Below are 21,767 nucleotides of genomic sequence, written 5' to 3'. Positions count from 1 at the left end.
GGACAGCCACCTCCCAATTGAAAGTACCCAAACAATGATGATTTTATATATATTAAGCTTACTAATATGTTAAATATTATTGTGGGTGATTGATTATGGTAAACATATAAGATTTGAATACTTAAAAGCTTTTTAAATGTGTTTTTTGGTTGTGGGACAGCAGTTTGGACCAATTCTGTAGAATGGCCCATTTATATATATATATATATATATGTGTGTGTGTATGTATATATATATGTATGTATGTATGTATAAACACACACACGTGTAAGATTTTTGAGTTTTGAAAATGTCTGCTTACCAAGGCCGCATTTTTTTTTGGATCAAATATACAGTAATATTGTGAAATATTATTACAATTTCAGGGCTTGACAATAAGGACTGCCCGATGGCCCGGAGCCAGCGTGAAAGACGTTCGGGACAGTTGACGGATTTGTCACCGGCCTGCTCGGGCCAGTACTGTGTAGTCACGAAAGTTTATGATTTGCACGTGTTTTTAAGCCTTGTTAATTTAAACATTCAAATGATTTTAAAGCATTCAAGCGCAAGAAGATGCAAAAGACAACTCCATTTAGTACTCACGTGCTATGTTCTGTGTGCACATAGAGAGCAAAAACAGTCGGTTATGTCTTTAAGTTTAATAACTTAAACAGGTGAGAAAGACATTGGATATGTATCATTATATTTGATCTATGCATTGTGTCTTAAAGTGACAGCACCTATACTTAATATTAAATTTTATACTTAATATTTAACTTAATATTAACCCCAAAAAAAGATAAGAAAATCACTCACTGCTCTTGACTGAATAACGTTTGTAGCTTTAACAATGGTTAATCTATATTTAATTTATACAGTGAAGAATTTGCAATGTTATTTACATTTTTATTATTAATTTCTGGACCTGAACACATACAAAGAAGCACTGTTAAATATGTATCTTTGTTCTGTTTATTTATTTGTGCTATTATACTTGTAATTTGTTCATTTGTTCTTACCGACTGTTCACTTGTCTTTAATAATGTTTAAACTTTATATTTATTAGGCTAGTAGTTTTTGCTGTGGAAATTGGAATCGAGAATTGTATAATTTAACTGGTATTTAAAATTTTGGTATCATATAAGTTTATTTGTTAGAAAACAGTACAAAATAGTCACTCAAGCTGGCAAGCATACAAGTTTACACTACTGTTTAAAAGTTTGGGTAGATTTTTTTAATGTTTTTGTCAGAAGTCTCTTATGCTCATCAAGGCTGCATATATAAAGTAAAAACGGTAATAGTGTGAAGTATTTTTACAATTTAAAATAACTGTTTTTTATTTAATATATTTTAATTTTTTTTTTTTTCCTGTGATGGCAAAACTGAATTTCCAGCAGCCAGTACTCTAGTCTAATCTATCAGTTTAGCAGTTTTTGCTGTGGTATCGAAATTGGAATTGAGAATTGTAAAATTTAACTGGTATTGAAAATTTTGGTATCATATAGCCTAAGCTTCTTTGTTAAAATTCAAGGTAACATGGGTCAAAAACAACGATAACAACTATTTTATTTTTTTGTGGCAGGGACAGTGAAAATGTTGGCAGGGCAAGTAAAAATTTCAACCACTGGCCCAACCAGGCCAGTAGAAAACATCCTTAGCATTGAGCCCTGAATTCAAAATAACTTTCTATTTTAATGTAAAATGTAATTTATTCAACTGATGGCAATTTTCCGCAGTCAGTCTTCAGTGTCATTCTTTCTCCAGAAACATTTCTTCTTATTATTATTACTGTTATTGTTGAAAACAGTTGTGCTGCTTAAAATTTTAAATATTTTATATATTTAAATATTTTTTATAGTTTAAATAATATGTGAAAATGTGATGCATTTTTTCAAGATTCTTTGATGAACAGAAAGTTCAAATTAACAGTATTTATTTAAAATATAAACCTTTTGTAACCTTATGAATGTCTTTACTGTCAATTTTGGTTTATTTAATGCATCCTCCTAAGTTTTAAAAATCTTATAGACCCAAACTTTTGAACAGTAGTGTCAGTCTGCTGGAGAAATGAAAGACAAGGATGACTGATTAAAACAACAAAAGATGATCCATGTGAAATCTATTTAAAAGGATAGCACAATTTTTATACAAGTGCAAGTTTGACATATGGCTCACAAACAAAACTAAAATGCTTGATCTGACCTAGAAGAAGAGGAGGGCCGTTGGGAGCTGGGATGAATGCGAGAAGTCTGTGCCTAAATCCCACAGGGCTGCCCCGCACAGCTGTGGGACAGAGTGGACCCCGTGCTGAGGCTCAGGTGTTTTATACAGTTGCCAAGCAAGAGCTGAGGAGCTCAAAGCTAGCATGCAGAACATGGAGCGTTTCGTCATGCGCTCCAATGGAGAGCAGGAAAAATTTCGAAATATGGTCACATCCAATTTGAAACCCACAGCAGACCATCGGCCTTCATTTGTTGCCATTACTAGAATGCTCTCCAGGGATGGGAATTTGGATAACATATGGTGAGCAACACAGTCCTATGAAATTAAATAAAATTTAAACAACATTTTGTAATTTTGGTTATATAAAACACTATCAACATAATGCAAAACAGTAGCTAGCAAGCTTAGAAGTTTACACTATACTGTTTAAAAGTTTGGGTAGATTTTTTTATGTTTTTGACAGAAGTCTCTTATGCTCAGCAAGGCTGCATTTATAAAGTAAAAACAGTAAAAATGTGAAGTATTTTTACCATTTAAAATAACTGTTTTGTATTTTAATATATTTTAAAATAATATTTTTTTCCCATGTCTTGGGTCATATTTCTCTAGTCTTCAGTTTCATATGATCCTTCAGAAATCATATTGAAACCCACAGCAGACCATCGGCCTTCATTTGTTGCCATTACTAGAATGCTCTCCAGGGATGGGAATTTGGATAACATATGGTGAGCAACACAGTCCTATGAAATTAAATAAAATTTAAACAACATTTTGTAATTTTGGTTATATAAAACACTATCAACATAATGCAAAACAGTAGCTAGCAAGCTTAGAAGTTTACACTATACTGTTTAAAAGTTTGGGTAGATTTTTTTATGTTTTTGACAGAAGTCTCTTATGCTCAGCAAGGCTGCATTTATAAAGTAAAAACAGTAAAAATGTGAAGTATTTTTACCATTTAAAATAACTTTTGTATTTTAATATATTTTAAAATAATATTTTTTTCCCATGTCTTGGGTCATATTTCTCTAGTCTTCAATTTCATATGATCCTTCAGAAATCATACTAATTTGCAAAAACATTTATTATCAGTATTGAAAACAGTTGTGCTTCTTAATATTTTTGTTGCAATATTATTTTATGTGATATTAATAATTTTGTTTTAAGTTGCGATACATTTTTTCCCCAGGATTCTTAAATAAAAATGTAAAAGGGACGCATTTATTTCAAACTGAATTTTTGTAACATGATAAATGTGCCACTTTGAGCAAGCTTAGAAGTTTACACTATACTGTTTAAAAGTTTGGGTAGATTTTTTTATGTTTTTGACAGAAGTCTCTTATGCTCAGCAAGGCTGCATTTATAAAGTAAAAACAGTAAAAATGTGAAGTATTTTTACCATTTAAAATAACTGTTTTGTATTTTAATATATTTTAAAATAATATTTTTTTCCCATGTCTTGGGTCATATTTCTCTAGTCTTCAGTTTCATATGATCCTTCAGAAATCATACTAATTTGCAAAAACATTTATTATCAGTATTGAAAACAGTTGTGCTTCTTAATATTTTTGTTGCAATATTATTTTATGTGATATTAATAATTTTGTTTTAAGTTGCGATACATTTTTTCCCCGGGATTCTAAAATAAAAATGTAAAAGGGACGCATTTATTTCAAACTGAATTTTTGTAACATGATAAATATGCCACTTTGATCAATTTAATGCTTCCTTGCTGAATAAAAGTATTCATTTATTAAAAAAAAAAAAACTGTATGGTTCTTCATCTGTTCTGATAGAAGATGCATCACTTGGCCAGAGAACTGGGATGATGGGCTAATGAAAAATGATGAGTCATTGTGAATCCATATTGTTTGAAATCATTAGTCTGACCTGAACATGTGGCCCATTTTAAGAATGTATTAAGAGTCTTAAAGTTTAAAGTGACACAAATTTTTAATGGTCAGCTAAGTTTTGAAATAAAACATAAACAGTTTTATGTTGAAAGGGAATCTTCAACCATAATGCACACAAAGCATACATTTTCACACATGATGTCTCTCGTCACACTGCCCTTTCATGACTTGTGTCACGGCTGCAGTGATCAGTAATCATTCAAAAGGTCAGCAGCAAGCAGGTTCAAATTTGACTGCACTGGGAAACACAGACGCAAATCAGGTGAAGAGCCTTTTACAGGAGTTGAGAAACACATTAATGCGAGGACCCAAAATCTTTTGTTTTGCTTCTGGAGACACATACTGCCTTTTGATGATAAACCATAGGAATGAGCTTGGAAGATGAATGAATCTTATTAAATACTTGACATGTTTATGACTGTGCTGAAAAGACAGGTCAGGATGCCCAGAGCGAGGCATACTGCCACAGTGCTTTGCAGTTATACAAACAAAATGAAGTATAAAACTAACAGGCCAATTTTACACATCACATTTGCTAGCCTGTTGACAATACAATTAGGAATAAATTAGGACTGTTATCATGATGAGTTCTGAAAACAAATTACTGTAATTGTGTGGGCTTCCGAGGGTAGGCAAAATTAGCAGACTCATTTACTAAGATATCAAATAAAGGGTACGAGTTTGTTTGCATAATTTATCAACATACGTTTTTGGCTGAGTAAATTGTACCAAATGTTACTTACTTGTGTACACTAGTATATCTTTTTAAATAAATTACATATACACTCCATATGCAGTTTTGGTAACATGTTAAGATTAGGGAACACTATTAACTAGTTGCTTATTAGCATGCATATTACTATCATATTGACTGTTTTTCAGTACTTATAAAGCACATATTAATGATTACATACTTATTCTGCATGACCATATTCTAGATCCAAATCGCAAAGGCGATAAATCGCGATTAGGCAGAAGCTACGACTGTCATGCATATTTTTCAGTGAAGCACGGTTCTGTGATAAACCTCCATCCGAAGGCCAGAGGGCGCTCTTGTGCGAAAACTCCAAATACACCCTGCAGAAGAAATCAGGAAGGCGGTTGCTGAATAAACAGAAGATTTAACTGCTTTCATTGATTCAACGTGACTAATAAACACACGACTACGACAATATATGGTTTATCTGAGTTTGTCTTATTATAATGTTTATTATAATAAAGTATATAATAATGCAATGCTAATCGACATAGCCTTTATCACTGCTTAGAATACTATGAAATATGTTGCGTGCCTTATTCTGTGTAAGAAGCCACATCATCTCACAGAAGGATTTATTTCAAACACTCGACTGACTGTATGAAGTGAGTTTGGAGTAAAACATGTTATTAAATGTGGTATTTTCAAGTGCTTTCAGATGGAGCAGCATTTACTACAAAGATCCGTAGTTCACTGAGAAGCTACGCAAACAGCTTTCATAATCGCAGAATTATTTTTTCGATTTCATTATCGCGCGATTATATCGTCTGCGATTATGAACGCGATTTTGCATTGTCAATGAACTACGGCTCTGTGTAGTAAATGCTGCTCCATCTGAAAGCACGTGATAGAGATTTACTACTGATTACAGGACCGGCTTTACTGACAATATGTGCATGACAATCACATTCGATTAATCGTGCATCCCCATACCTAAACTTAACAACTACAACAACTTAGATACTGTCAAAAAGTGGCAAATTAGGATTTTAAATAACTTTTAATAAAGTGTCACCCACTTAAAAATGCTGTTCTTTTGAACTTTATAATCATCAAAGAATCCTGAAAAAAACATATTTAGGCAGCACAAAATTATTAGGCAGCACAACTGTTTCCAATATTGAAAATAATAAGAAATGTTTTTGAGCATCAAATCAGCAAATTAGAATTATTTCTGAAGGATCATGTGACACTGAAGACTGAAGTAATGATGCTGAAAATTCAGCTTTGCCATCACAGAAATAAATTACTTTTATTTTAAATATATTAAAATACAAAACAGTTATTTTAAATTGTAACAATATTTTGCAATATTAATATTTTACTGTATTATTAATAAAACAAAGGCAGCATGGTGAGCATTGGTGACTTCTTCCAAAAACATTTAAAAAATATTACAGACCCTAAACTTTTAAACAGTAGTGTAAAGATGATATTCATATAACATAAAACAGGCTGATGTTTTGCTGAATCCTACTAGTTATAAGTTGTTTGCTACTATCCTTGTATCACATGAAATTCGAATCATCAGATAAGAATGTCACATATTTCTTCATCCTGTCACATTATCCATAATACATTACTGCAAGACGTGCACAACATGAAAATATTTAAACAAAACAGCCTTCACTCTTCACACTGAAGGAGCCACACAACTGTCACACTGAGCTGTGTTTTAATCTGTCAGCAGATACAGGCACTAGCAAAGACTGAATCAGGACAGGGTGGCACAGGATACGTTTCCCTCCTCGAACTGTCACACACATTATTTAGTTAGTACACTAAGATATTCAGCTAACACACAGTACACCAATCACAGAAAGGTCTCCCTAGAGCAAACCTGAGGTTAAATGCTTTGCTCAAGGGCACAACAGTAATAGGTTTCCTCGTAAACGCACACATTGCCTGGACATGGAAACAAACCTGGGACCAAAGTACGCAATGTGTCGATAAGAAAATGATCTGAATATTGGTCAGTGCCATGAGCTTATTCAAATGTAAAACTTTCTGCCACTGATATCAAATTAGAACCTGTTACTGTTTAAATGATAAGCTTACAAATATGAACTACTGCATTATGCTCAAACACAAGACTATTTATTCTCTGAATGCAACACTGTCTCAGACTGAAGGAATCTGCAGGTGTTCATTCACTGATGCACATGGACACCAAGGACATTAGACAGAGCTCCTTTTAGACTCTCATTCAAAACTATGAATGTACAATAGGTTTATATGTCCTGCAATAGAACTTGGTCAGGAAGCACAAAATTTCATTTGAGGGAAACAACGCTCTGAATGATGGCGGTAGAGTGCATTCAATTTGACATTATGTCCTAGGCCACGTCTACTTTTTCACTATCCAAAGTGTTTTGTTTACTGACGATGTGTGCAAAGAATATTTTCAATCCTTTCTATATGGGCTTGTTTTCATTCATGTTGAATTACATATGGTGTCTACTCCTGATTAAAATCTATAATAGACCATAACAAGCAGATATTTTGAGGCAAATGAAATTAGTGCCTCAACAGTAAACAAGGCCAATAAAACAAGTAGGATAAAAATGGATGCAAATTTATAATGATGCATGCATCACTACTGCATCATGGATTTGAAAAAATCCATAAATACTCAAACAGACACAATCACTCTGACTCATTAACCTTGTCTCATTAGACATGCTCAGTTCATTTTGAGCATTGGTGATGTATTCTTCATTAAAGCTGCAAAAAAATGAAATGTAAAATAAATTTAAAAAATGAAATTAAACCCAATTTATCAAATTTTACAGTGCTCACATGACTCACTATAAGAGTGCTGCTACAAGACAGGTAGTTTCTCTAAGCCTTTATATCAAGCCAACATATCAAACATTCATTAGTGCAGTACGGATTTCAGACCATTTATGGCCTTCCATGACTTCCATTAAAAATCATTTTCAATAATTGAAATAAATCTGGAATAACATAAAATATAAATATTAAATGAAAAACTTCAAAATTAGAAATTGGAATTTAATTGAAAGTATTAAAATTACTAAAAAAGAAAATAAATTAATAGAAATATTAACTGCTAAATAGAAATATTAAGAAAAAAAATAAAAATGACAAAGGTAAATAAAACAATTATCAAAACAGTCACACTTTAAGGTCCAAATCTCACTATTAACTAACTATTAACTACTTTTGCCTCAATAAACTCCTATTTTACTGTTTATTAATAGTTATAAAGATAGTTGTTAAGTTTAGGTATGTGGTAGGATTAAGGGATCTAATATGGCCATGCAGAACAAGACATTAATATGTGCTTTATAAGTACTAACAAACAGCCAATATGCTAGTAATATGCATGCCAGTTATAGTGAGAATTGGTCCTTAAAGTGTTACCATTAAAGCTTAAACTAAAATTTAAAAACTGAAAATATAAAGTACAAACTGTGAATATAAAGTACAAATTTTCTTTTATGTTTTTTTTAATTTAAAAATACTATAATAAGATAATAACACTAAAATAACATCGATAGCAAGCATGATTTGTGTTGTAAAAGCAGCCATTTTCACTTCCATCTGCAAATAACTGTTAATCATTTATGACCCTGGACCACAAAACCAGTCATAAGGGTCAATTTTTTGAAATTGAGATTTTTACATCATCTGAAAGCTGAATAAATAAGCTTTCCATTGATGTATGGTTTGTTAGGATAGGACAATATTTAGATAGATAGATAGATACAACTATTTGAAAATCTAGAATCTGAGGGTGCAAAAAAATCTAAATACTGAGAAAATCGCCTTTAAAGTTGTCCAAATTAAGTTCTTAGCAATGCAATACAACTATTTGAGAATCTGGAATCTGAGGGTGAAAAAAAATCTAAATACTGAGAAAATCGCCTTTAAAGTTGTCCAAATTAAGTTCTTAGCAATGCATATTACTAATCAAAAATTACGTTTTGATATATTTACGGTAGGAAATTTACAAAATATCTTCATGAAACATATGAAACACTTTACTTAATATCCTAATGATTTTTGGCATAAAAGAAAAATCGATCATTTTGACCCATACAATGTTTTTTTGACTATTGCTACAAATATACCCCAGCGACTTAAGACTGGTTTTGTGGTCCAGGGTCACATTTGAGTTACCAAATATAAATTACTTAGTAATGCTTAATAATGCTGGTCAAATCAGTTCATAAAGCTGCCAAGAGTCAACTCTCCAACCGTAAGTATTAGAGCGGGGATCTGTTGTCGTTCTGTGGTGTGAAAGATACTGCAATTAGCGCCCAGTACGATTACAGTAAATGGGTTACATTATGCAAGAGTGTGCGATCAGAAACGATGACCCTTCCCCCTGACTACTTCTTCCTGGGGCATTTTGTGGATCCTTAGGGGATTGGACGATGTTCCTTAGTCCATGTAGCTAAGCTGTCTCTTCACACTATAATCCCATTAACAGCCCAAGCTGTCTTTACGAGGAAAAAGACAGGCCGATTCTGGCCTTTTATGAACAGCATTTCTTAATCTGTGACTTTTCAATTCCCAGTACAATTGCATTTGGCATTGCTATTAATTCAGAGAGTGGGTGTAAACCCCTTTTCACATGCTACAAGGAGGATTTCAGCAGGTCTACTCTTGGTTATCTAGGTTACCAGCCAACATTTTAAAATAAGACATCTATTACCTGGAATTATTACCATAAAAATGCTATATTAAAATATATCAGAGGAAAACACAGAAGTTGTTAAGCTAAACAAGTCTGATGCAAGCTGTCTATAAAAATAACCTGTCAAGTGCCATCTGAACTGAAATTAATGGAACTTCATCACACCAGCTATGATGGATAGATGTCCTGTTTTGACAGAAAGAAATCCTTTGCCCTATATTTTGGATAGGAAACATATTCTATACACCTTATGGTATTTTTTTATTTTAACTGAAAGAGAACATTCTTCCCCTCCAACAACCAAATTCTTCACAGGCCTAAATGTGGGGGTCTGATGAGGAAACACGTTCCCCTAAATAATTGATCACACCCTCAGTTCACTTTAAATTCTACAATGTTTCCTTGGTGCATGAAAGATGTACTATCTTGACAAGATATTCACATGAGACGTATTTACCTTAGCTAAACAATGACACAATGGGTTACTATCTGTAACGATTCAGTCCACTGAAGGCGAGCATAGTGAGAACCCAAGTGCAGTTTTTTTAAGCTTCCTGGTCGCTACGTCACCCCGCCCGTGACGTCTCGCCCATCCATTGGACTGATTTCACATATGATTCAGAGCGTGGTCACGCTGAAGGCGTTCCCCAGCGTTTCGACGCAGTGTCTTTTCCCTTCGGGGAACCATGGTTACATGCGTAACCTGGAGACGTTTCTCAGGCATCAGCCATGGTTAACACTCACAACTCAACCTTAAGAAACCACTGCTTACCAAGATAAGCACAACAAAGCTCTTCTCATGCTTGCTAAAAAAAAATTGGATTATGGCTGTAATGAGTAGTCCACTGAACGGCAAGTTGAAGAACCCAAGTGCAGTTTATTAGAGTCCAAGAGGTGATCAAACAATAAACACAGACTTGACTTGACTTGACAAACTTCACCAACAGCGGGATAAATACATTCAATACACGACGAGAGACAATGGCAACATGAGGGCAACTTATAGCAGACAAGAGGGTCACATGACAAGAACAAACCAATGGGAAACAAGACACATGACTAAAACAACCAATCAGAACATGACACATACACAAGGCAGAGAGACATGAGGCAAGGGAAGCATGACACTAACATCAGGAAACAATTACAAAATAAAAGACATGGACATGAACATGAAACAAAAACAAAACCCAAACCCCACATTACACTATCAATAAAATAACAGAAAAGTGCTATAACTGAATACCCTAGAGAGCATTTAATGTAGTCACACATTTTCCCAAGTATTGCCATCATGCTTCTCCGCTTGACAGTAACAGTCTGCTGCTCAGAAATAATAGATGCTCACCAAAACACTACTTAATTTGCCTATGAGGGAAGCCTAAGGAGAAATGCATTTCAATCCTAAAATGACACTCACTTAGGGATGGAAATCACAAGGAATTTAGCTATTCTAGTTCAGATTAAAGTTTTCTTTCAGTAATTTTGAGGAATAAAAAGGTGAATTTTCACTGCAAAATGGCACAGAAAAGAAGAACAAATATTTTTTTTAAAATGGGTTATTTCTGTCAGGACCACTATAGTCAAAGATGATTGACAATTAGCATACAGTTTGGATGGGCGGTATGGTTCTGTTCTGCGCAAAGAACTCCCTGCGCATGATGAGAGCAGGGAGAGCAGCGATAGCCCCCCCATAGGTTTTCCCTATGGTATTCCCATAGGTTGATGGGGATCAGCTGAGAGTCAGCTGATGCGAGCTTGACTAACGTGACCTGCCAGAACTAACGCTACGCTAGATTTTCCATAGGAGGATCTAATATGGTACATGGTTGTCTCGTATTATCTATTCCACTTTAACTATAATTGAAATAAGATAAACACCATAATCAATATTAATAGAAGCTGTGCATGTGTTAGAAGAAAAGATAAAAAGCTCCAGAAAACTTCATGTTTATGTGGAAGCTGTTTATATAGGCAAGATAAATGAAATTCAATCTGTAGGGAAAAAAATGACTACCCAAGTAGCCTGCTTCTCTTTTGTAAAGCACAATAGGGAGCCGCTCTTTACATTAAAAAAAGCTCTTATCTGCTCTGCTTATGTAACATATTGTAGCTATGGAAACTGATGGCTGCGTTTTACTGCTTTTTATCAGGCTTTATGTTACAAAATTTGACAATCAAATGGTTAATAAACAGCACTGAGCCCAGTGTACACAGCACAATTTCCACAGCAGAATGTAGAGCACTCCAAACCTCCACAGACTAGGATGCCGGGCTTATCAGGTCCAAGCAGGTTTCACAGATGCTGCTCTGTGCGTGAAACTGAGACTACATCAATTTAGCAACCAAGCTGGGGAAAATTGAGGCCTGACATAGAAATGAGAAGGTAACACAACTTTAAAGATGACAACAAATTTCCAGCTGGACGCATTTGCTATGAAGCCAGATTATTTTTTATTTTTATTTTTATTTTTTTGCAGGCTGCATTTTTTTATTTAATTTTTTTTAAATAGTCTACACAACTGTTTTCATAACTTTGAGAATAACTTTCATCTTTTATTCAACTGAATACTGTTTCCGTGGTGTTTTGATGTATTTTAAAGAGTTGGCAGTCAAAATTAAAACTGCTGGATGATAGATATTCTTCATTCTTTATGACAAACACTATAATGTGAATTACAGAATGTACAACGTTTTTAAAATGTATCAATTGCGGTGTACAGTGTTTATTATGATGGGGTAGAATCCACAGCTCAGTACTCACTACTCAATACTCATGAGTACTTTTATAAATAGGCTACTCTTTTACTCTTACTCAAGTAGTTTTTTGGACAAGTACTTTTACTCTACTCGCACTACATTTTTTGGAAGGTAATTGTACTTTTACTTGAGTATATTTTTTCAGTACTCTTTCCACCACTGGAGGTCAGTAAGATTTTTTAATGTTTTTGAAAGAAGCCTCTGATTGCCACCAAGGCTGAATTTATTTGATTAAAATAAAGTAAAAACAGTAATAATGTAAAATATTTTTGCAATTTATAATAACTGCTTTGTATTTTAATATATTTTAAATTCCAGAATTTAAAAAAATAGAATTTAATTCCAGAGAGATAACAAAGCTGAATTTTCAGCATCATTCTTCCAGTCTTCAATATCATTCTAATATGCTGATTTGCTGCTTAAGAAACATTTCTTATTATTATCAATGTTAAAAACAGTTGAGCTTCTTAATATTTGTGTGGAAACCATTATAGCTTTTTCAGGATTCTTTGATGAATAGAAAGTTCAAATGAACAACATTTAAAATATAATTTTTTTGTAACATTATCAATGTCTTTACTGTCAATTTCATGTATTTACTTGATTATTATAATTATTAAATTCTGTGTGTGTGTGTGTGTGTGTGTCTCTCTCTCTCTCTCTAAAAAAAAAAAATCTTACTGATCTACTGATATATTCAATATATATTATGTCTAATTCTTCAATATTATGTCAATTTCTTGTTTATAAAACTGTTAGAAGCAATATCTCACTCACAAACATGCTGCTGTACTGAATATGATAAGCATGTGTGATATTGCTTAATTTCAGATATAATCACTGTCTTCAGACCTTTAACTACTATTTCGGGGATTCAGAATGAAGTCATTGCTGTGCTTCATGCTGCAGGTGCTGAACGCTGCCTCACACAGATTCTGTGAGCTCAGCCCCATCATGCCTGATTATTCTACCTAATTACATTTGCAGGTGATGGGTGCACAGCATGGCCAACTCTTCCACCTTTGATATTATCTCACATGGCCATTTCTCATCCTCGGGCACATCAGAGTAATTGCTACTACTATCAGAGGGATGGTGTAATAAAAAGCTCTCCTAGATAAGAGTTAAACACACACAGCTCCCCTCACAAGATGTCTGTCACGTAGAGTCAGTGCGATGAAGGACGGACGGACGGATGTGGATCAGCTGCACAGATGTAGCGCCGGGGCAGGGGGAGGCTTAATAAGAGCTCAGGAGAGATGGGGGAGAGATGTTATGCTCCACCGCGATAAGAGAGAAGGGAGCGGACGACTCCGTCGCAGATCAGAGAGAGTGAGAGCGGGGGGGTGGGGGGCAGATGAAAGCTTAAAACAATCAGCGGTGTTAATCTGCAAGGTGCAACAGCTGCTCCTGGTGTATTCTGAGGTGGCTGGCCCGGATCAGATCCTTTAGGCCCTTATTGGCCTCACTCGACCAGGTCTGGCCTGTCTAAATCCAGGTCACGCCTCTTCAAAAACAAGATTTCTGTCAGTACCCTCGGACTATCCAGGGTAACGAGGATTATGTGCCTCCAGGACCAATCTTGCCCCTAAACCATCTTTTAGCATCATGTTTAGCAGGTTACGCGAACATGGTTTAGACTACTAGCCAAAAATCAATATATTGCACTATAATGGATGGTTTAAAAATGATCACATTTCAACAGTAAAAGACTGTAAAAATGCTATGGTAATGATAATTGGTTAATAGTATGTTTCCTTACTCTATGAAAAACTGTAATAGACCTAATTTGACATTTAATGTAATTTTACAGCAAAATACTGTGAAATTTACAGTTGTAGGACATTAAAAGTAAAACTCATCTTATAATTTACAGTGAAAAAACATAAATTGACCTTCCTAGAATTCCCTGAGTGAGCTCACATGTGATGGTTTATCACTGAAATAACTGTTTCTTCTTATTTGTTTTATATTTGTGTGTGTGGCACAGTGCACTGTCTGTATATTAGGATTTCCCTCAGCTTGTGGAAAAACGTCTTGTGAACTTTGATTCATAAAGTGGCTCTTTCTTTACCACTTGTGTTTTTAAGCCAGTAGTTATATTATATTATATTATATATTAAAGGTAAAAAAATATATTTTATGTATTTTTATATAATTTTTATATTTATTTTATTATTATTGATCAGATTTTAGTAATATGGTATATCAACATTATTTTTGGTATATAAGTATTATTATGTATGTTTGTATTCATTCATTCATTCATTCATTCATTTATACATACACACATACTGTAAATGTAAGTTAAATCTAAACTGCACCTAAAATGTTTCTACACTAAAGTTCTGTGAACCACAGCTGCCATTTTTACCAAAACTTTTACAGGTTTTTTTTTTCAGAGTACAATTTCACTACATTATTCCTATACAGGGGCGACGGACAGGGGGTAATAGTGGAACAGAGTAACAGGGGCCCATGGCGAGAGGGGGCCGATCGCAAAACCCCCCACCAATGAACGTGATCTTGCAATCGCGAACATACTAAAAATTATTTTTTTCAATCGTGGCCCCCCCACCCACAGAATGTGATTTTGAGGGGGCCCCATAGCAAATTCAGTGCACAGAGCCCAGATTTCCTAGCGACGGCCCTGGTCCTATACAGCACATGCTTCATGGTATTTACATTAAAAATAGCTCTGGGTCGCCTGCCTCATGTAATATCACATGTGTTATTGTGGTACTTAGATCAATATAGCCCTTGACAGCTGATCCAACTGCCAGGGATGCGTCCATCTAATGAAAGGATAAGCTTCTCCGTGTCTAATCCTGCTGAGATAGCTATTTCTCCCCAATAATCCCCATAAAACATACTCTGAGCATACAATGGCGCTATATAGAAGTATCTATGACATATATTGTCAAATGCTGGAGTGTGTGGTCAGCTAGTTTGCAGTTTCCCAGGTGTCTCTGAAGCCCACACAGGCGCACAGCAGTGTGCCCAGAGGAGCCATGGCCTCATTTAGATGGCGGAGATCCTCATTACTGTATCCACTCTCCCAACTTACACCTGCTGTAAAACAGCGTCGCCCTCGCCTACGCTCCGGAAAGCGACACACCGGCACCTTTGAACACACAGCAGGCTCTCGAGGGAAGTGCAACTATGATGCCATGTTGATCTGCTGTTGAAATTGCATGCAAGTTTATAAACAGATTGCAATTATAATTATTTAAGAATCATGTTGAGAAAACTCTATGGTAGGGGGTGTCCGTCCTTTCACTGCACTACTTCCCGCAGGTGGCAGAGAGAGGAGGAGGGCAATGGGGCTGCAGGTGTGATATAGCAGCACTTACATGAGATGCTGTGTCTCTTCAAAAGCATTAATGAGAGCTGAATCTGTCTCAGATCTCTTTGGATATTTCTTGACAGATGAATGTGAGCTTAATGGTTGTCAGCCGTATAGTTTCCTGGTAAGTCCTGGAGCTAATAAGGACTGCACATATAGAGATACAGATATACCATATAGTGAATTCAAGATATATGTAAATAGGGATGGGTAGTATAACAGCAGAAATTTGTCATCCAGCAGAGATTTGCTATATCATTTATATCATCATATGTATATTTGCACAGCTAGTGGGCAGGACAAATTTACATTATCACATGTGAAAGCAACAAAAGAGTAATGCAAAAATACATGGTGGAACGTGTCCCGCAAATGTTAACATGAAATGTTATTAGGCACAACACAAATTAGAGCAATAGCGCAACATGTTAATACAGAATTCAACTGTTGTGCGGTTGTGGCTCATCCAATCAGTATTTAGAGTCAGAACTAATGTTATAACACTAGGGTTACTATTTTAAGTCTTTGTTTTAACTCAAATGTTGCACATAATATGAAGCTGTTTTTGCACTGTCAGACATTCATTTATTTGTTATGAATAATCTGTTTTAGTTTGCATCCATTTGTTCATTTGTTATCATCCATTTGCAAACATGAAATGTTATTAGGCACAACACAAATTAGAGCAATAGCGCAACATGTTAATACAGAATTCAACTGTTGTGCGGTTGTGGCTCATCCAATCAGTATTTAGAGTCAGAACTAATGTTATAACACTAGGGTTACTATTTTAAGTCTTTGTTTTAACTCAAATGTTGCACATAATATGAAGCTGTTTTTGCACTGTCAGACATTCACTGTCAGACGTTTTAGTTTGCATCCATTTGTTCATTTGTTATCATCCATTTGCAATCATTTGTTCATTTATTATTTTTTAATTCACTAAATTATCCCAAAAATACCATGTAAAAAATGACTTTTACAATTTTAAATGAAACAAAGATATGAGGAGTACGTTTTTACAAGAAAATACGATTTCAGTCCTCCTAATTAAATTTTTTATGTGTAATTCAATGCAACTTCTTGTTTCTTTGTAATTATTTGTTAAATTTACTATCAATTTTTGAGTGAAAATAGTGAAATACTACACCATTTTTTCAGTGTAGGCATTACCACTAGGTTATTTAAATGTAAATACCATTTATTACCAAATTATACAGTGATATACAGTATACTGTACTGTTAGTGTGATATTATACCATCATGTAAGATTTATGCCCAACCCTATCTTATAATAATCTATACCAGTACAAATCAAAAGATTGATTTCAACAATAGAACGGTGGCAGGGTTAATGAATTGAAACATGGATTTTTTGCCAGTATTGAATGTTTTTTGCTGTGCAGGGGGCAAACATAATTGCCTCTGGTGAGCATTACCATTTCTAATGATCTCTGTTGTGAAGGCCCAGTGATCCGCACTCAATTACAGCCATTGATTATCCACCTCCGGCTTTTCACAGAGGATGAAACAGTTTGTTTAAACATGCCGCAATTTGCTACAGGTGTTTTTTTTGCCTGGAGAAACCAATTATATGATTAGATTTTGATTGCTAAAGATGATAATTTTGCAGAGTACTAAATGTTAGACTTATTATTATCTTTTGTAAAGTACAATCACAATTGATCTTGTACATTCTAGGAAAGGATCTACGCTATTTGCACAAAGGTTGTAGGAACACAAGAAGATGTAGCCCTGAGTCACAGTGACCACAACTGAATACTTGATCAAGGGACTTAAGCTATCTCCTGTGGGGCTTTTCCTTTAAATCGGTATGGAGTGTATTTAAACTGGTATGGATTAAAAAGCGCTTGATAAATGGCATTTAAATCCTGGGCATTTTCATTTTCAGAAGGTTTTAGTTCACAGCAGGAATTAATAAGCCAAACTGATGTTTCATTGTTAATAATAAATAAGGGGTTGTGTCTAAATTTACAGTCTACATACAGAACGTAACCTTCAGACCACCTTCAAGACTTAAAGGGATAATTTACCCAAAAATAAAAATTCTCTCATTTACAACCGTGAAGACTTTGGTTCATCTTCAAAACACATATTTATATATATATTTTAATGAAATCTGAGTGTTTTCTGTCCCTCTATTTAAAGTCCAGGAAACCAAAACTTAAAGATCCAAAAAGGTCATCAAGTCATCATAAAAAGAATTTATATGAATCCAGTGGTTTACTTAAAGTCTTGTGATATACGATTGCTTTATATGATGAACATATATAATTTAAGCTTTTATTTACATCCAAGCAATGATCGACACACATACATAGAGCCCATCAAATATGGTAAACACGGAAGCTCAAACGTGGGTGCGTGATGTGTGAAAACCAATGAGGTTGTTCTAGCATGTGACGGATCTTCCATGTTTACCAAACTGTACATAATGTGCTCTATGTTTGTGTGTTTATATGTGAATAAAAGGTTGAATAGACATTAAAACTGTAAATCATATAAACCAATCATATCGCTTCACATTACTTAGATCAGTGGTTCTCAATTCCAGTCCTCGTGTACCACCGCTCTACACATTTTGTATGTATCTCTTATCACTTCAGACATTTGTTCTGTTCGACCATAAGTGCCCTGCGAAGTGGATATCACAGGATATTCCGCCATGATTACATCTTGAAGGGAGCGCATATATGTTCCATTCAAAGGGCATTCAAGTGTGCAAGACGTGAATTTAAATTGTATTTATTTGCAGAGTTATATTATGTCACACTTCACACTTTAACACACAAAGTTTAGTCTGTGTGTGAAGATGCTGCAGGCCGTGGCATAGTGCAAATCCGTGAATGAATGTTCCGAAGTGAAGTAAACTTCAATGGATTTCCCGTGTTCAGGGAGTAGGGAGCAATAAACACTGTGTGGGACCCTGTCAATCGGAACACAGTTCATGCATGGAGCTCTCTTCTAACGAGCTGGTTATCTGAATCAGCTGTCTTAAATAAGTGATGCAAAATATGCAGAGCGGTGGGACGAAAGGACTGGAATTGAGAACCACTGACTTAGATTAAACCACTTGATTCATATGGATTAAATTTACAAGGACTTTATAACCTCTTTGGATCTTACCTGAGTACTAGGGCTGCACAATTAATCACATTTTTAATCGCGAGTACAATTACAGATGCCACAATTACGTAATCATTCAAAGCGGCAATTAATCGTTCATAGTCCACTTATGTTATTCTGCGTGCTTAAGATGTGTTTTTTTTCTTTCTGCAGGTTATCTTACGCATTTTTACTTTATTTATTTAAAGAAGAAACCAATCCAATGTATAGTTGGCATTGAGGCTTAATACTATAAAAAGCAATAACTTTTTCAGTTAGAGTGTTTTCAGCTTGTTTAATTTCATATAAAAATATGGCATGCAGTTGCTTTAAACTGGTATAAACATCATTCAATGTAAATAATGATAGTCATAATTAATAATCGCAATTACAGTTTAAAGGGAATAATCGACAGTTATGATTTTTTTTTGTCATAATCGTGCAGCCCTACTGAATATCTTACCTGAACTTTCAATGGAGGGACAGAAATCTCTCAGAATTCTTTAAAAATATCTTAATTTGTGTTTCGAAGATTTATTGTCAAAGACTTATGGGTGAGTAAATTACTAAATAATTTTCATTTCTGGGTGAACTAGTCATTTAATGTTTCACAAAAAATGAAATAATTTCAGTACAGGCTACCACAAAAAAAAAAAAAACTGTGCAATGCAGTAATTTTGCAAGGCGGCATGTATGGTGGTAATATCCTTTCGGGGTCACTCAAGATAGGTCAAACAAAACAACTAAATGTTTGCAGGCTACAGCAATGTCATCTGGCAGTTTCCCCATTATATGGCACACTCTCCATATAATGCAATAATGGTGCCTCCCTGGAGGTACAGAAAACACCACCACATCAGCAACTTGCCATGTTGGAAACACAGAGCAAAACCCTGACAAAGCAACCAATACCAGTTTAATAAGACTCACTACATTTCAAAACATCCAAGAGGCTATGAGGGCATGCGAATGCAATTTTATTATATTCTACTTTGTCAATGAATTGTGAGTTTTGAAGCTCAAGGAAGGAAAAACTGCAGCACAATGGCACAGTTTCATCTTGTCGGACAGCACTGAGAGTGAATTCGTACCTTGTTCTTGCTTGTAAAAATGCCAGAGTAATTCAACGGATTACAAGCTCCTCTGACTTGAGGCTTGTTGGAGATTAATCAGGACAATGGTCATATCACGGCACCTGAATACACTGTCACTATTTTCAGGTGGTGGCTACAAATGGTTCTATTGTGTCAATCTTCATTTTACCACCTGATTTACTATAAGGGAAAATCTGATCTGAAAAGTGATGACTTCCCATTAAGCAAAGAAGAGCAATGGCTGTTCATCAGGATAACATATATCTGTTGGTAAGGAGTAAATATCCGTTTCTAAAATAATATTTTACTACAAACTACAAACATATTATGAGGACGTCTACAGGTGTTGTTATTTGATTATTATTGATTCTCTTATTGATTCAATTATTATTGAGTCTCTCCATCAACTTTGATAGAATGCTAACACATTTGACTACAATATCAAACAGTTATCTAATTGTATAAGATGAATGTATCATCTAAGATAAACAAAACATAGAAAAGTATTTAATTTGAGACTTTACTTATGATACAGTCCCTTTTAACTCTCACAGTTCGCTCAACACAACAACACACGTTGCCTAGGCTATATGAATTTTGAGAATGCAGTATTTATATTGCACAGAGTTAGCTGATATTTCTCTTCCCATTTCTCTTACCTGGAAGCACCCACAGCAAGGTGAGAAGCAGAAATGTTGGAGGTCTCCAGTCCATCAGCATCTCCATCGCCCCTCATCAAGCCACCGCTCGGGCGACAACTCATACAGCATCCAGTGAGTCACTCCGCGCTCTTCTTATTCTGCCCCGAGCTGTCTTCTGCCTTCCCTCTGTTGTTAAAATTAATATTTAGTTTGGAGTATATCAATTCACTCAACCTCGACAGAAGAACTAGACTCCAGTTTGTAAATTAATCCCATTCCCTCCTCTTCTCTCATCCGCGCAGTGGACGGCATTTGGAGAAGGGTTCTTTGGAAAGCTTTGGTGGTTCTTTCTTCTAAATAAACTCTCTTCGGATAGTTACGCCAGCATTTAATTCACTCACAACTGAAGTTTTTGGCTGTTGTTGGACGGTACGAATCGCGTCTGTCACCTGAGCGCGAATCCCCTCGCAAGTCTAGATGTGTGCTGAAGCCACGCCCCTTTCAGCCTACAGGCGTTATGAGCGCTCCACGATCATTTCCTCTCTGTATTATCCAATAATGTATTACATTTTGGAAGTAACTTGCCCAACACTGATTAGGAATAGCCAATTCGTTCAAAAAACTATTTTAATTAACAATTTAATTGTGTAATATGAATAAAATATTAATATTACAAATATATATTTTTTTTTATTCAATATCAATATATATTATATATTCAATTGCAAAAACAGTGACCGAAATCTGCTATCATTGCAACGATTAATATCACATGCAATGGAACATCACACTGTTTAAATTTGAGCTAATTAAATATATTGAGACTCTGAAAGAAAAAAAAAGAAAAGAGGAAAAGCAAATATTATAAGGTATTACGTTATTCCCTGGATATTTTTTCTGTTTATTTCCTTTGATGCTACTATGATTATAACAGTGAGCAAGTTATAAATCGTTTTTATGTGTATTTCTATGTAAATGTTGTTTTTGTTCTACATTAAGAAAACACATCACCAACAAGACACACACATGCACACACACACACACACACACACACACATAGTGAACTAACTGATCGTTTTAAGCAGTGGAACAAACTCATCCTGACATAACAAGCCAGCAACAAAACATGCAACAAAACAAAACCAACAGTGGAAGCATATTAATAACTCATGCACAGTGAATCCTGGAACAATAGTGAATGAGTCTAAACCAGGAAACCATTTCTTGTAGGTTGATTTAAACTTATTAAAAAAAATAATAAT

The 21,767-nt window shown here is 34.8% G+C and overlaps 1 protein-coding gene across 2 annotated transcripts in view; it reads right to left on the bottom strand.

The window, feature by feature from the left end:
* The window catches only part of LOC107748586 (endothelial cell-selective adhesion molecule-like), a 44,626-nt gene extending 23,663 nt beyond the window's left edge, over positions 1 to 20,963 (bottom strand). For both annotated transcript variants that reach the window (XM_016563440.1, XM_016563441.1), the window contains exon 1: positions 20,524 to 20,963. In XM_016563440.1, the coding sequence (XP_016418926.1) occupies positions 20,524 to 20,590 (67 nt within the window). In that variant the 5' untranslated portion in view covers positions 20,591 to 20,963. The remainder of the gene's footprint in view (positions 1 to 20,523) is intronic.
* Between the last annotated feature and the right edge of the window lie 804 nt (positions 20,964 to 21,767).

This window comes from Sinocyclocheilus rhinocerous, unplaced genomic scaffold (genome assembly GCF_001515625.1).
Source record: "Sinocyclocheilus rhinocerous isolate Xijiao unplaced genomic scaffold, SAMN03320098_v1.1 scaffold620, whole genome shotgun sequence".
NCBI lineage: Eukaryota > Metazoa > Chordata > Actinopteri > Cypriniformes > Cyprinidae > Sinocyclocheilus > Sinocyclocheilus rhinocerous.
This window is presented reverse-complemented; position numbering and strand designations above follow the sequence as displayed.